The following is a 14572-nucleotide window of genomic DNA, read 5'->3' as shown; positions in this document are numbered from 1 at the left end:
GTTCCATTCATAGCCCGATTGTTTAAGACCATAGAGGCTCTTCTTTAACAACCAACAATCATTATTATTATTATTGTTTCCTTTAAATCCATTAGGCCTTTTCATATACACAGTATGTCTTAGTGGAGCATGCAAGTAAGCAGTTTCCACATCTAAATGGTTAACTATATATTTCTTGCTTGCTGCCCACACTAAGGCTGCCCTTAAAGTTGCTGCTTTAAGACTAGGTGCAAATACTTCATCATAGTCCTTTGCACTTTGTCTAAAGCCTTGGGCTACTAACCTTGCCTTATGGATCGTATTTCCATCTTTATCTGTTTTTATTTTAAAAATCCATTTGCAGCCAATGGGTTTTTCATTACTAGGTAATCTCACATTTTCATACACCTTCATATCCTTCAGAGACTTCAATTCTTTATTAATTGCTGCATACTATTTTTCTTTCTCTTTAGAAGGATATCTTCTAATCTCATCCACAGTAGATGGCACTCTATTTACCTGGCACACTGTGTTAGCCTGGTATCTATCAGGCGGTTTAGATATACGTGTAGTCCTTCTGGGTATTACTGGGCTTCTTTGAGTTACTACCTGTTCCTCATCCTCAGCTATTTCTTCCTCTAGGGGCACTATTTCTTCCTGTACTTCTTGCTTTACATTATTTTTAGAGTTACAGGGATACTTAATGGGATTTCTATATGATTCAATAACCACTTCGTTATTGCTATCCTGCTCTAACTTATCCCATCCTACGTGCTCTAGAAATTTGGCATTGGCACTACATAACACTCTAGATGTGCCTTTCTCCCAAAATCTATATGCCCTATGGTTAGCTTGGTAACCAACGAAGAATAATTGTTTAGCTCTATGTTGCCCTTTACGCCTGAGTTGTGTAGGGATATGCACCCATGCTGGTGCACCAAATGTGTGCAGGTAACTCAAATCAGGCTTCCTGCCATGCCACATGGTGAATGGTATTTCACCAGTGGTTGAGTTAACCACGTTATTTAATAAATGATTAGCACACATTGTTGCCTCCCCCACAAAGAATCAGGTAACCCAGAATCAGTTAACATAGTACGGGTCATTGCCTGCAATGTTTGGCCTCGCCTTTCAACATATGCATTGTGCTGTGGTCTGTATGGTGCAGATGTCTTATGAGCTATTCCAGCTGCCTTTAATCTATTCTGGAACTTGCTATTAACAAACTCCGTACCATTATCTGTCACCAAGGTTATCAGTTGCCGTTTAGTCTTTCTTTCAGCAAACCTTAACCAGTTGAAGAAGTGTTGATATGTTTCAGTTTTGCTTTTCATTAGGTAGCAAAACCCATATCTAGAGTAATGGTCTATAATGCTCAGTATATATCGAGCACCCCCCATACTGGGTTTCTTTGGACCTATAATGTCTGCAAATACTACTTCTAAAGGTTCTTTAGTTTCGAAACCATTTAGCCTATTTGCAGGCAATATCTTACTCTTATCTTCACAACAGACATTACAACGCAAATACTTATCACAGGGTTTTAACCTTATCCCTTCAGATAACTCTACTGTACGTTTTAGCATTTTAAAATTCACATGCCCCAAACGTCTATGCAATAAATGGATACATTCATCATGAGGCTTGACATTATTAAATACAGTTTGTGCCTCCCCTTTCTTACTATCATGTAAGACATACAATGCTCCATTTAAAGCTGCAGTTACCTTTTTGCCATCTCTTTCCAGTTTGCACTTATTATTCTTAATATCACAATTGCTAAACATGGCCAGTTCAAAGGATTTCTTTGGCTTTTCATTAGGGTTATCTCCTCTCAGCTGGTCACGTTCACTCCTTCTCCTGGCTTCCTCTAATAGCCTGCCGGTTATCTCAGTTACTGATAAACTGTCTTTTGGCAATACTTCCAATGCAGTCACAAAATCATCATAGCTTCGATCCAGAGAAGACAATATGATGTATACTTGTTGCAACTCATTAAATATAAGCTCTTTTTCTTGCAGTTGTTGAAAAATGCTTTTCATACAGTTTAAATGAGTTAACATATCTCCATTTATCTCAAGATGTGTTCTAAACAGCTTCCGTGTAAGATTGATATGAGCTCCTACACTGTCTCGAACATAAATCCTTTTAAGATTATCCCAGCAGTCTGCAGCATTTTCCACTCCACGGATATGAATGAGTTGCTGGTCAGACAGGGTGAGACCTATAATGCACAAAGCCTGTTCATTCTTTCTTTCATAGTCCTGTATCAGTTTATAATCCTCTTCATCATTAGGATTTAAGTTTGATACATCTGGTGGGTTTGTAATTATGTCCCACAAACCTTCTCTTCGTAGCAGTAAGCTACATTTCAGTGACCATGAAACATAGTTTGTTCCATCTAGTCTGGATATCATGGACAGACTTGGCAAATTTACTTGTGCCATTGCTCTGCAGAAAAATAACTATTTAACAAACAGTTTGTCTTTACAGTAATGTGTAACTCTTGACCAAAACTCTCACTGGTATAACCTGGTTAGCTAGACTGTGCACACTGCTGGGCCCATAACCAATGTTAGTGTTTGGGGATAAACCCCCTAGCAGAGTGTGCAGCAGCAGTCAAGCCAGGCAGCCAAATGAGAGTGAGGCTGGGCCCTAGAGTATACACACACTTGAGACAAATACACTGTTTGTGGTTTAAATAGGTATTTAATTCATACAGAGATTAAGAATAGTCATTCAGTCCATGTATCAGTATCCAGTTTATCAATCCAGTTATCAAGTCTTTTAAACAGTAAATACAATGTTCTTATCTGCTTGTAATATCTTCTCTCTATGATACCTTTCTCTCAAGGACAACACTGAATTCTCAGCTCACCAGTAAACAGTCCTTGTGTTCAGTTGAATTTGGTATCTGGCACAGTAGCCTCCAAAATAAGCAGATAGACCAACACAGCAGACAGCAGACCTGGAACAGTAACCAGGTGCATGCAGAAGCCGGACTCAGACAGTTGCATCCAGAAGCCGGGGCTATTACGTTTCCCCTCCTACCTATATGGCTGCCTGCAACCGCACCCACAATGACATTGCAGTTTCTTGTGCTTAAAGCTACATAGCACTTAATCCTAGGTTTACATATTTATTCAACCCAAACCAGTTGGAGTATTCATATACCCAACAGGGGACTGAAGACTAAACCCTGTGATGAAAAGTATGTCTAGTCTTACAAAGACAATGTTTCTTAGGGGTGGTGTCTATGGAGATTATCCGTCATCCAGGTCATGGTCATTTCAACTTTGAAAAAACCTTTGAAAATTTTGTTTTAGTTGTAATGGTGCATTAGCCACATTGATATTCCAATTTATATATTTGTGATCCAGATTTATTTAACAGACTCTTTAGTTATGGCTTCCATCTCCACAACCTGATCCAATCCGGTATGCTGAGATTCAGTTCCATGTAGAAACTCCCTTGTCACGGGGAAGCACTTGTGTTTTCTGTTAAGCTTGAAAACTAACCTGGAGGTTTACCACCAAAAAGCACATCGTGTAGGCTCATCCAAGGCAGACAGCTCTCAATTGAGGAATCAGACTAAGAGTATCCACAAACCCATTAACCTTGATGACACAACAGAGAAACATTCTGATACTAAATCAGTCATTGCCCAGATTAACTAGAACTACTGCAATTATTGTCCCTGGGCAGTTGTTGAAAAGTGAGTTACAGAGTTGGAGCAAGACCTGGAAATCTATTTTGCAATAAACTCATCTAGAAAATTATCTGGAAAAGGTCTCAGGGATCTCAGATAGGGTGCCCAACAATAGGACAACAGGAAGCTCAGTTGTTGAAGCAGGTTTGAACTACTGGAGACTGCTGAGAAGATGCGTAATGAACTATGGCAGAAAATTCAGTCAACAATTATTAGAACTGCAGTTCAACACAAACCATGCAAGAAACCAGGAAAAAGTGCAAATAGCTCTCAGACGAAACCATCAAAATAACTAAGGAAATAAAAGCTGCCAAGGTAGCAAGATAGAAATACTAGACTGCAAACCGCCAGACATGTCACAGTAAGGCAAAATTAAAGCAATTAACTTTGGAAGAATTACAAAGCAGGCCACCAAAGGACATAGTGGCTGGACACCACCATATTTTTATGGCAAACTATTTTTAAAAAGTTTTCAAATCAAATCTTCAGGTTCAAATTTTTTGCTGGGTTTCATCTAGATCACGGCTGTCAAACTCACAGCCGACAGGCCAGATGCATCATGCACTAGCGACATCCATGCCTGGTATAGTGAAGGGGAACAAACTTGCAATAAGTCACGTGACAATGCCATGAAAAAGAGAGTTTGACACCCCTGATCTAGATCATAGACGAAGATGTTGAAGAGTATTGGGCCTAAATCAGAACCACTAAGTATGCCAATGGATAATTCCCTCCTTGTAGATGTAGCTCCACTGAGTGAGGTTCATTATCTAGTCACAAATCCATTTAGATTTCTTTCTATCCCACATTGTTCTATCTTATCAGGATTCAAGCTGTGATCTACTTTGTCAGATGGCCCACTGATGTCTAAGTAAACCGTGTTCTCCACTAATTTAGCCACTGTATCCAAACAAGACAATAAGTTTTCTTTGCCCTTATCTATTTTTTGACATACTACCTTCTTTTGTTTTATCCTTTTATAGTACATAAAACATGTTACTTAATGTAGAAATGAAGACAAAGTAAAATTCTTTAAACATTTCATAGATCAGTCGTCCCTCTTCTCTTTTTAAACATGGTCATTGGGCAAGGGGAATAAAGCAACCTCTTCTATTTTTATAGAATATCAACATGAATGCCCTTAGGTGGAAAAAAAACATGTTTTCTTTAAGGTGAGCCTAGTTTCAACAAGGTGGAGGAACTGGGAACAGAACCTCATCCCTAACATGCTTGTTCATGGTTCACATGTCCACAATTAAGAGATAGCTTAAACTTAGATACGAAAAGGTGTGGATTTCACCTTGGAAAAAAAAATTGAAATTGCATTGTGTGTTCCTGATGAAAATGTTAGGGATGAAGTTTACAAACTGTTACTAAAACTGAGTTTGAAGTAGATTTTTAATACATTTTCATTTTGGACATAAAAGCATACATTGATTTTAAGTAGGTTTTAAAACTCATCATTATTTTAAACTCAAAGCATAATCCCACAACTTGGGTATTCATTTCTCCCAGGTAGGTGTCAAACATCTTTTTCAGGAAGCATATAGCACAGCACTTATCTTACACAGAAGTAGTCAAAATGATTTTGAAGGAATATATGATTTTCTTAAAATTAATACTTTTGCTTGGTTGAGAATTTATTTCAAAATTTGTAGCTTGCAGAGGAAGCAGGGCACGAGTATTACAATCTATATATAGCTAAAGAAAGAACATTAACTATCCCATTATCTTTTAACATCCAAAGGGGCCATACACAATCTAGTAAAATTCTGTATTTATATATGGAAAATCTTTCACATTTGGGCATTTAATATATTGGACATATGTCAATCAAAATTTAATTCATGTAATCTTCATCCATATTAAACTAGACAGGACACATGCATTCTCTGATCTTAAAACAGATATTCTTTTAAATACTTCTTTTCACCATATCATATTTTGTGTATGAATGAAAAGGTCAGAGAGATCTTTCTAAATTAATTCAAACTAAATTAATATTCAAAAAGCACTTCATGAATATTCTAAAGATATTTCATTAAAAATGAACACAAAAAGATAGTTACATTTCTTTCCTTATTAAATATTCCTTCTTGTTCATCTCAGGCCTCAATAAAATGATGTAGCATTTGGGGCAAAATATACACCCCAGTAAACCAGCACTGGAGCATAAGATAGAGAAGATCTCCACAGCTACCAAGTATTTCCCTTTGGTGCTCAGGTAGGTTGGAACAAATGACAACCAAACGCTGCAAAAGACCAGCATGCTGAAAGTGATAAACTTGGCCTCATTGAAACTGCTAGGCAGCTTCCTGGCTTGAAAAGCAATGTTAAAGCTGACAATGGCCAAGAACCCCATGTAACCCAGAACACAGTAAAACATGATCACCGAGCCTTCATTGCATTCCATTATGATTTGTTCCTTCAGTGAGTGCAGGTCTGTATCTGGGAAAGGGGGAGAGATACTCAGCCAAACAATGCAAATTCCCACCTGGATGAAAGAACCCAAAAGGACAATAGAATTGGACAATCCTTTCCCTACCCATTTCCTCATTCCAGAGCCTGGTTTGGTTGCCATGAATGCCAGAATCACAGTCATGGTTTTTGCCAATACAGATGAAAGGGCCACTGAGAAGATAATGCCAAAAGTCATTTGCCGGAGAAGGCAGGTCATCTTTTCAGGTCTTCCCATGAAGAGGAAAGAACAGAGGAAGCAGAGAAGAAGGGAGAGAAGGAGGATACAAGTGAGGTTCCAGTTGTTGGCTTTAACAATTGGAGTCTCTTTATGCATCCAAAAGATTCTCACCACAAGGATTGTAATCAAAGAGAAAACAGTAGCCAATGTAACAAAGAGGATTCCTAAAGGTTCATAATAAGACAGATAGGTAAACACTTTGGGAATACATTGAGTTTGGATGTTGCTTGGATATTCATCTTCTGGACATTTCATGCAGACATCTATATCTGGAAAAAGGAAAACAAAGTTATATTTCCAATATATGAAACTTTATATCAGTTCAGAATATATAGAGTACAATTGATTTTGATACGTTGCCTATTTTCTGAAGAGTGAATAGCAAATACCTTTTTAATTCAAAAACATACATCAGTCCCAATTTAACCCTGAGAGCCTTCATTATTTACACAGGGATTGACTGGGAATTCAAAGCAAATAAAAGTATGATTTCTCCTCTGTTTATTTGTAAAATGAGGAGATTACTAATATATCTTTAAATGCCATTCCAGTGTGGACAAGTAATAATTGCCGTTTCAGAGAAAACTAGGTTTGTAGAAATAAATATTATAAATCCTTGGTACTAAAAGATCAATTTGATAAGGGATTTTAGGGAATGGGTGGAATAAGAAATTTGAAACCCCTATTTTCTCTAAATTATGAAAATTAATCTGAACAACCAAGTTTAAAAAATTTAATGGATCAAAATACTTTTATTAGATAAAGTTTTTTACTAGAAAAGACTAAATTGTCATATTATTGCATATTTAAAGAGAATAATACTTCACTTAATTATATTTTTATCACCTTACGTATTGATTTGTTCTTTGTATTAATTTGATCAGGAGATAGAAGTTAATATTTTCTGTTAAATATATATTTGTAAATACAACTCTATTAAATGGAAAGTGATAGCTAAACAATGCAAATCAGTTGCACGTTCTTTTCTTTTTGCTGAAAGATTAATTCTTCAGCAGTGAATGAATAAATATATGGCCCAGATTATCCAGTTCATTTAAGACCTTGGCCCTATGAATGAATTCCTTTAAAGTTCATTGATGCATTGTTGATTACCCCACAATATTATAAAAAAAACTTTTGTTTAACGTTTTAGTTACATATACAGTATACCTCAATTTATAACTACAATAGTGTCCCAAATTTCTCTTGTTAAATGAAACACTTGTTAACTTAGTTTAGCCCCATATTACAACCTTTCTTGCCACAGTTGTTATGATGTACAAACCACTAGAGACAGAGTGACAAAAGAAAGTTTTCCTCTTTTTTCTTTTGTATTTACTGTTATTCATATGATTCTCTTTAAATAAATCAGGACATTGGAGTGGATTTTTGCTGCCTGGTTAGCCAAAGTCCTCACATCTTTTTCTCCTACCTATTTCATCAGAGATCCGTCCTTCTGAACAGGGCACACAATCATAGCAACAAAATTTCTCTCCTTCCTTTTTCTTTCTTCTGGAGCCAGGATAGCAGTGATCATTGCATAGAGAAAGAGGAAGCACCTGAGCAGTAATATGTAAGAGAGAATCAGAGGATAAAATATTTGCATTAATTAAGCTTTCCCAAACATGATGAGGAAGCAGAAGAAAATAAAAAGGAGGAAGCTTGAGTTAATGGGAAGGAATTGGCACTGACTTTTTTGGATGTTCTGGCAGAGGCCTTGAAAGGGCAGAAAATTATGTCTTCCACAGGACCTCACACATGTTCAAATTATTCTTAATGAATACTTTAGTTAATACTTTTCCTGAACATAATCAAATGTAATACAGGTTCTTTGGGGGGCAGAATGTTTAAAAACAGAATGCGGCACTAGAGATGGTCCCTGACTTACAACCACAGTGGGGTACAAAATTTCATTCATAAGATGTTGCTCTTGAAAGTCAGGATACTATGTGAAAAAATGGATTTTGCAACACTTTTTACAATGGCAGTAAAGTGATCTATTGCTATTATTCCAATTACCTTTTCATTCTGAAATCAATAATACAAAAAGTACATTTTTTTCCTAGAAAGTTGAGAAAAAATCATCAACTCATGGTCACGTGACCTTGGAAACTACAGCTGTTCATTAATCTGAGTCAGCTGCCATGTCCCCAAGGCAGGCAACAGGAGGTCTAAATAATTACTTTTCAGTCCATGTTAAATTTGAAAGGTTGTTAAGTGACCAATCATAGGTCCAGAACTATCTGTACTTATATTGGTAATCTGTGCATCCCAAGTATAACTAGAAATATTTGCTATAAACCTGCCATAGACACATCAATGCTCAATAGCATGTACAGATAATGTGATACCTCATCAGCTTGAAATGCCCCAAAACACCAAGACATCACTTTCTCCAATTACTTCAATTGTATTTGACAATTTTTCTAAAGAGTTTCTTACTTTTGTTATTAGTTGAGAATCTGCAGCTTCTTCTCACCTGGTTAAAGCTCCTGTGCCATACAATTTGATTGTCATTAAGAATTAATGTTCTGCCTGGTGAAGCCTGGGGTTGCAATGTTCCAACGTTGACTCGAGAAAAGGAATTATTGTGGAAAGTAATCCAGTTTGCAACATTAAAACCCGTAATCAGTTCTCTGTTTTCATCAAATGCAATAGTGTCTCCCATACTGTTGTTGAATACAATGCTTTTCAAGAAAGAATTAAACTAGATTTTTTTAAAAAAAATGAAAGAAATTAACAGCAAAAGTTTGAAATCAAACAACTACAGAAAATTATTTCAAGCTGAACTATCCTGTGTTGAAAAATTCAAATGAAGATTGAGAGTGTCTTCTAATCAGTGTTGACTGCTATCTATACCAGACTCTGTAGTTTTTTTGGCAAGATGTCCAGAATTGGTTTGCCATTACATTCTTTCTAGGAGTGAGAGAGAAGGACTGGCCTAAGGTCACCAATTGGATTTGTGCCTAATAAGGAGTAGAAGAAACTTCTTCTTTTTGTAGCCCAGTGCCTCACCATCACACCAAATTAATTATCCTCATATATGTGTCATATTTTAGAAAAGGAATATATTTAAGTATCCATTCTGATGTGCTTTCAGATTCTCAATTCACATCTTAAATAGTGTTTTTCAAATACCATGACAAAGTGGTCTGTACCCATTGAACACAGGGATCATATACAATTCATAACCCAGCTTGAACTTTAGAAGAAATTTTGTCTTTTCTCCCTTCTGATCTTCCAAAATAACACAAAATTAAAGCTTAATATATTATTGTTTCCCACTTACACAACATCACTTCATAGGCTGCCATTTTCTCCGTAGCTCTTAGAATTCAAAATAAATTAACATGCAAAAGTACAGCTCTTAGGAATAACAACAATAATCATCTTTGGATAATGGCTGTGACCCAGTAAATTCTGTAGAATAGAACATTTCCTCTTAAACCAAAGATAAACTTTTAAATTATTAATTATAATGTATTAATTGTAATTATATCTACTAATGTAAATGTATTATAACTACTAATGTAAAAATTTCATTTTCTTCAAAAGAAAAAACATCATTGTAAGATGCTTTATATGTAACATCATACTTACTACATGATGGTGCAAATAAACAAACAATATATTAGAAATAAAACAAAACGCCTGCCAGGGTCGTAAATCCTGAAATATTATTTCTTCTGTTCCTATTGCATTTTTCCATCTGGATCTTGATTTGAGTAGGACATGCAACGAATGTACCATAACATGGACCACATTATAAATGTTGTAACTGTGTCCACTCATACTCATTTGAAATAATATACTCGGCAGACTCTCTAAATTCTCATTCCCAGTGCACAATACCTTGTTATCTTCATTTATACCAGAAATGTGTAATGGGCAGTCAAATGCCTGCTCCCAAAAATTCTGAATGAAATTGTCTGCTTTTACCCAAGATGGCCTTACAGTGTGAAGAAATTCCTGGAATCCAGGGGGCGTCATTGAGCGAACTGCAAATGATAGAGCACCATGGAAACTCTGTATGTCCCAAAATCTCTGAATAGACAGGGATTCAAAATTCCAATGACATGTAATAATCCATACTTTACCCAAAGGTTGCAATGAACTCCAAGATGCTACAAGGATGATCAATCTCAGATTTTCCATGGCTGGAGTTAGGGCATATATTAAACACACTTTAACTTTATCATCCATAAAGAGTTGGTCAAATCTTAACTCCATTGTAATCACGTGTATATATTCATCTATATATGTCCTTGGTGGTGTTCTAAGTAGGAAAGCATAACAAATGCTGTTTTGGAGAAGCAATGGTTCCATTTTCTGCAAAAACATGTCCCCATAGTCATCATCTGCAGCCATGATCCCAATCCATATCCATCCAAAATGCTGAAGTAATTGAATAATCCCAACGTATTGATGCATTTCATTTGGAACCATTTGGTATAAGGATGGAAATATATTTTTTTCATCATGCAATGGAGTAAACGTCCCGAAGGCCAGCTGAAAGGCATTATATAACAAATATATAAACCATTATGTAAGATTAAGAAATGGGATTCATCTTTATCATAAATAAGGCAAAAAATCAGAACTGAAGTGTTACTTGAAATTATATAGTAAGTTCATATATTTGCAATATTGCATCAGTTAAAATGTTTGTCTGTGTTTCTGAGCTCATTTTAACTGATTGTGGAAACACTTAAAACATAGCACAAAATCAAAAACCAAGCAAATATGATATGCAAAAGTCTTTTAGTTTTACTACCTGAAGGGAGTCAAGCAGCATGTAGGAAAGACAGAGTATTTTCTGTAGTCACCCAATCACTTTGATACTCAAAGCCAACAGTCGTTTGCTAATCTTCCATATTTGGAGGAAACTGTAAAGAATTCTTGGTTATTAACTATTTAAGCATCTCTACAGTTTACTTGTTTTCCCACTAATTAAATCAACAATACAGAAAATTGACTCAGCATTCATCTTTCCAAGGTTGGTAAAATGAGGACCCAGATTGTTGGAGGCAATAGGCTGATTATGTAAAATGCTTAGAGAGGGTGGTAAAGCCCTGAGAAGTGGTAGATAAGTCTTAATGCTTTTGATATTCTCCTAGATTTCCCCCCTGGGAATTTCAATTCTGAAAAGGAGACTAAATGTACTTTAAGAATGGAAGGAATTAAAGAAACTTAAGATTTCCACTGAACCACCTGAAGGATCTACCTGAGGAATTTTGTAATTGGAAAGAACAGTGGCCATGGTGAATGAAGTCTCTGTCAAACGTCCTCCAATGGCAGCAATAAATGTTTTCTTTAAATCACAGGTAAAGTTGGGAACAAACTTCTGCTGTGTAGAAAGTAAGCTCAAAGTTGCTTTATAAGTTATCTTTGCAGGAAAGTAATTGTTCACAATGTGGAAACCCAGTGTGATGTTTGGTAAGAGCTTAGGGTTCTTATTGATCTCCTTGACAGCAAACACCAAAGCAAGGATTTCCTGATAAACATTTGGCACATAACTGAAATAAAAATTATCAATGTAATTTAACAACGTTAAAACCAGAGGTGGCATTCAGCAGGTTCTGACCAGTTTTGGAGAACCGGGAGCAGAAATTATGAATAGTTCGTGGAACAGGCAAATATCACCTCTGACTGGAGATTTTACAGTATCCTTCTACTGCCACACCCATCAAGGCATGCCCACAGAACTGGCAGTATATTTTTTTTGAATCCTGTCATTGATTAAAAGTACAAGTATCCTATACTTGTACTTGTGTACAACTCAGACAAATAATACTGCAAACTAATGGAGAGCTGCAGAAAATGGCACGATGAGCAGCAGGATTTTTTGTCTTCCTGACAATCAACAAGTGATTTCACTGCCAAAGCCAATTCTTTATCAATGCACTCCCCAGATTTTAAAGGGTACATCTAAACACTACTCTGCTGAGAAAGCTTGGCTATAAGAGAGACTTGGACTGTGTCATATCAAAACAACAATAAATGAAGGTCTTGGGTATTATACGTTACCTATTCTCTATAATGCTCCCAAAAAGAGATATAAAAGAGAAATGGGACTCAGCTGTTTTAAACATTAAAGACTTCTTGGAAACTTTTGAAAAAACAATGTTTGGCAACTTATAAGTTTTAAATGAAAAATTAGATTAAGTGTTTGATAAATTCCTAATTGTTCACATCAGGGAGATATCCAGAATAAAGCCATTATATGCAGCCAGAAGGCAGCTGTGAAGAGACATTGTGTTCCAATTTTCAGAAAAATTTACCTTAAAAAAGTACTATGGAACTATCTTCAATGGACACCCACATTCTTTCGGAATAGGAATAGTAATTTGAAAAGATTCCAGTTATAATTTTAAAGAAAAATAAATAGGATAAACTGGAAGGAGTTGTTTTTATTATTAAGAATCAATTGATGACAGATCATTGGTAGTAGTTTTAGTGGGTTGCTGAGATATTAGACCCCAGTTGTGAATTTTTTTCAAGAAAAATAAAATAATAGATTTTTGACAGAGGGCTTTGAAATTTGAAGGTTGTTCTTGGGATTACGGTAGCTGAAATCGGTTGATTGATAATACAATGCTATATTTTCAATATTTTTAATGTTATCTATTAACAATGTAAATATAGATTCATAAGTTTATAAATTGTGTATTAGTTTTCCAAGGTGGAAACTATTATTATTGATGAAAAATATCTACCAGTATTCAATTGGGAGAGGGACATTTTATCTGCATGTTTAATATAATGCCTTATAAACCCTTTTCCTTTCCTGTTTTTCTTTTTATATTCTTTTTTCTTCCTTTTTATTTAATTTTGACTTGGGAAACAAATAAAAAAAGTGTGTGTGTGTGTGTGTGTGTGTGTGTGTGTATACATTTATATCTGAATGTCATGAATTTACTCCTTATCAGAGTAATACTAGACATTGGATGATAATTAGAAAAGAAAGGCTTCAAATGACACTTCTCTTTATACTCTTCAACAAACGATATTTTGTAGTTAGATAGGAGGACTCCTATTATTATTCTGATTGATAAACACGTTGTCATAAACAATTACAAATGTTTTATGAATCACAGAGTAAACATCAGAAGAATCATATATGGATTTGGTGCAGTGTGTGAAGGCAGATGGAGTTTTCTACTCAGTAGTCAATTTTTGTACACTCAAGAAAAAGAGAGAACTAATTAATAGAAAATTTCCAATGGCATTATGTGTATGAAAATTTTAAAACATTTATCACTATAATCCTGGTGCTTCTCTCCTCCCCACCCCAATTATTTTGCTCTTGCTAGTCTGAAGAAAATAAAGCAGAATTCCTTACATCGCTTCATTGATCAATGTCCGAGAAGGATCTTCAGTGAAAGAGGGGCTGCTGTGAAAGAAAAAGGCTTGAGAGGTAGCCATCCCCAAAATAACATTTCCTGGTTGAGCAAATTGATGGGGTATAGGAAGAGGGTCATCAGGTATACGACAATTGAGAGCATATGTTTTGCATGTAATACAGAACAGAAATACAAACAGGATCATTCTTGTCACCCCCACCCTATTATTGACAATTGTTCCTATTCAGAAAAATATCCCATCTCTAGGACAAAGGCATGGCATCTTTTTTCATTTTCCTTACATATATGGCCTCTAAAACATTTGCAACATTGCTGGAATATTTTCTTCAAACAGATTTCTCAGGGTATATCCTCCCATTTATGCACATTGGAATAAGAAATAGGAAAGGGTTTGGAAAAGAGAAAGAAAAAAGTCCAGAAACTATTAAGAATGAAATAGAGATAAAATAGCTTGGAACATGAAATGAAGATTAGAATAGAAATGCTTCAAATGAGAGCTCTCTATATACTATTCAACAAATTATATTTCAAATATAGGAAAAAGCATTCCTATTACTAGGTTTTCTCAAAATTGAGTTTTATAAGCTAAAGAGGAGGCTTATAATTTTGATGCTTGGGGAAATAATCAATTCTCAATATTTTGTACATCTCCCCTGAGAAAAGAGATAGAATTCTGTACTTAATTGCTGTAATTTGCTTTGATATGTTTTTACACCATGAAAGTGCCATGAGCTTTTTTTTATAAAATTTTCTGGCAAATATTCAAATCAAACTTCCTATATATCAATTGATGGAAGTGATTAAAACTGAACAATATATTCG

At 35.4% G+C, this 14572-nt stretch overlaps 1 protein-coding gene across 1 annotated transcript; it reads right to left on the bottom strand.

Moving 5' to 3' along the window:
• Nucleotides 1-5753: 5753 nt before the first annotated feature.
• Nucleotides 5754-13811, bottom strand: LOC148124229 (vomeronasal type-2 receptor 26-like). The gene is made up of 4 exons (XM_087916065.1): nucleotides 13729-13811; nucleotides 11611-11902; nucleotides 7819-7945; nucleotides 5754-6655 (listed from the first exon to the last, which is right to left on the bottom strand). The coding sequence occupies exons 1-4, from the start codon at nucleotides 13809-13811 to the stop codon at nucleotides 5754-5756; spliced, it is 1404 nt and encodes a 467-aa protein (XP_087772191.1).
• Nucleotides 13812-14572: the final 761 nt, after the last annotated feature.

Source organism: Pseudonaja textilis, chromosome Z, assembly GCF_049901715.1.
Source record: "Pseudonaja textilis isolate UNSWEBS1 chromosome Z, rPseTex1.2, whole genome shotgun sequence".
Lineage (NCBI taxonomy): Eukaryota > Metazoa > Chordata > Lepidosauria > Squamata > Elapidae > Pseudonaja > Pseudonaja textilis.
Note: the sequence above shows the minus strand (reverse complement) of the source record. Positions and strands in the feature narration are given on the sequence as shown.

Excerpts from the sequence above, each read along its gene's own strand:
- LOC148124229 (XM_087916065.1), bottom strand. The coding sequence starts at position 13,811 with ATGGCTACCTCTCAAGCCTTTTTCTTTCACAGCAGCCCCTCTTTCACT. Across the intron at positions 7,946-11,610 it reads CCAATTACAAAATTCCTCAG|GTGCTTCCTCTTTCTCTATG; the intron begins GTAGATCCTTCA and ends ATTACTGCTCAG. Across the intron at positions 6,656-7,818 it reads ACGGATCTCTGATGAAATAG|ATATAGATGTCTGCATGAAA; the intron begins GTAGGAGAAAAA and ends TCCTTTTTCCAG.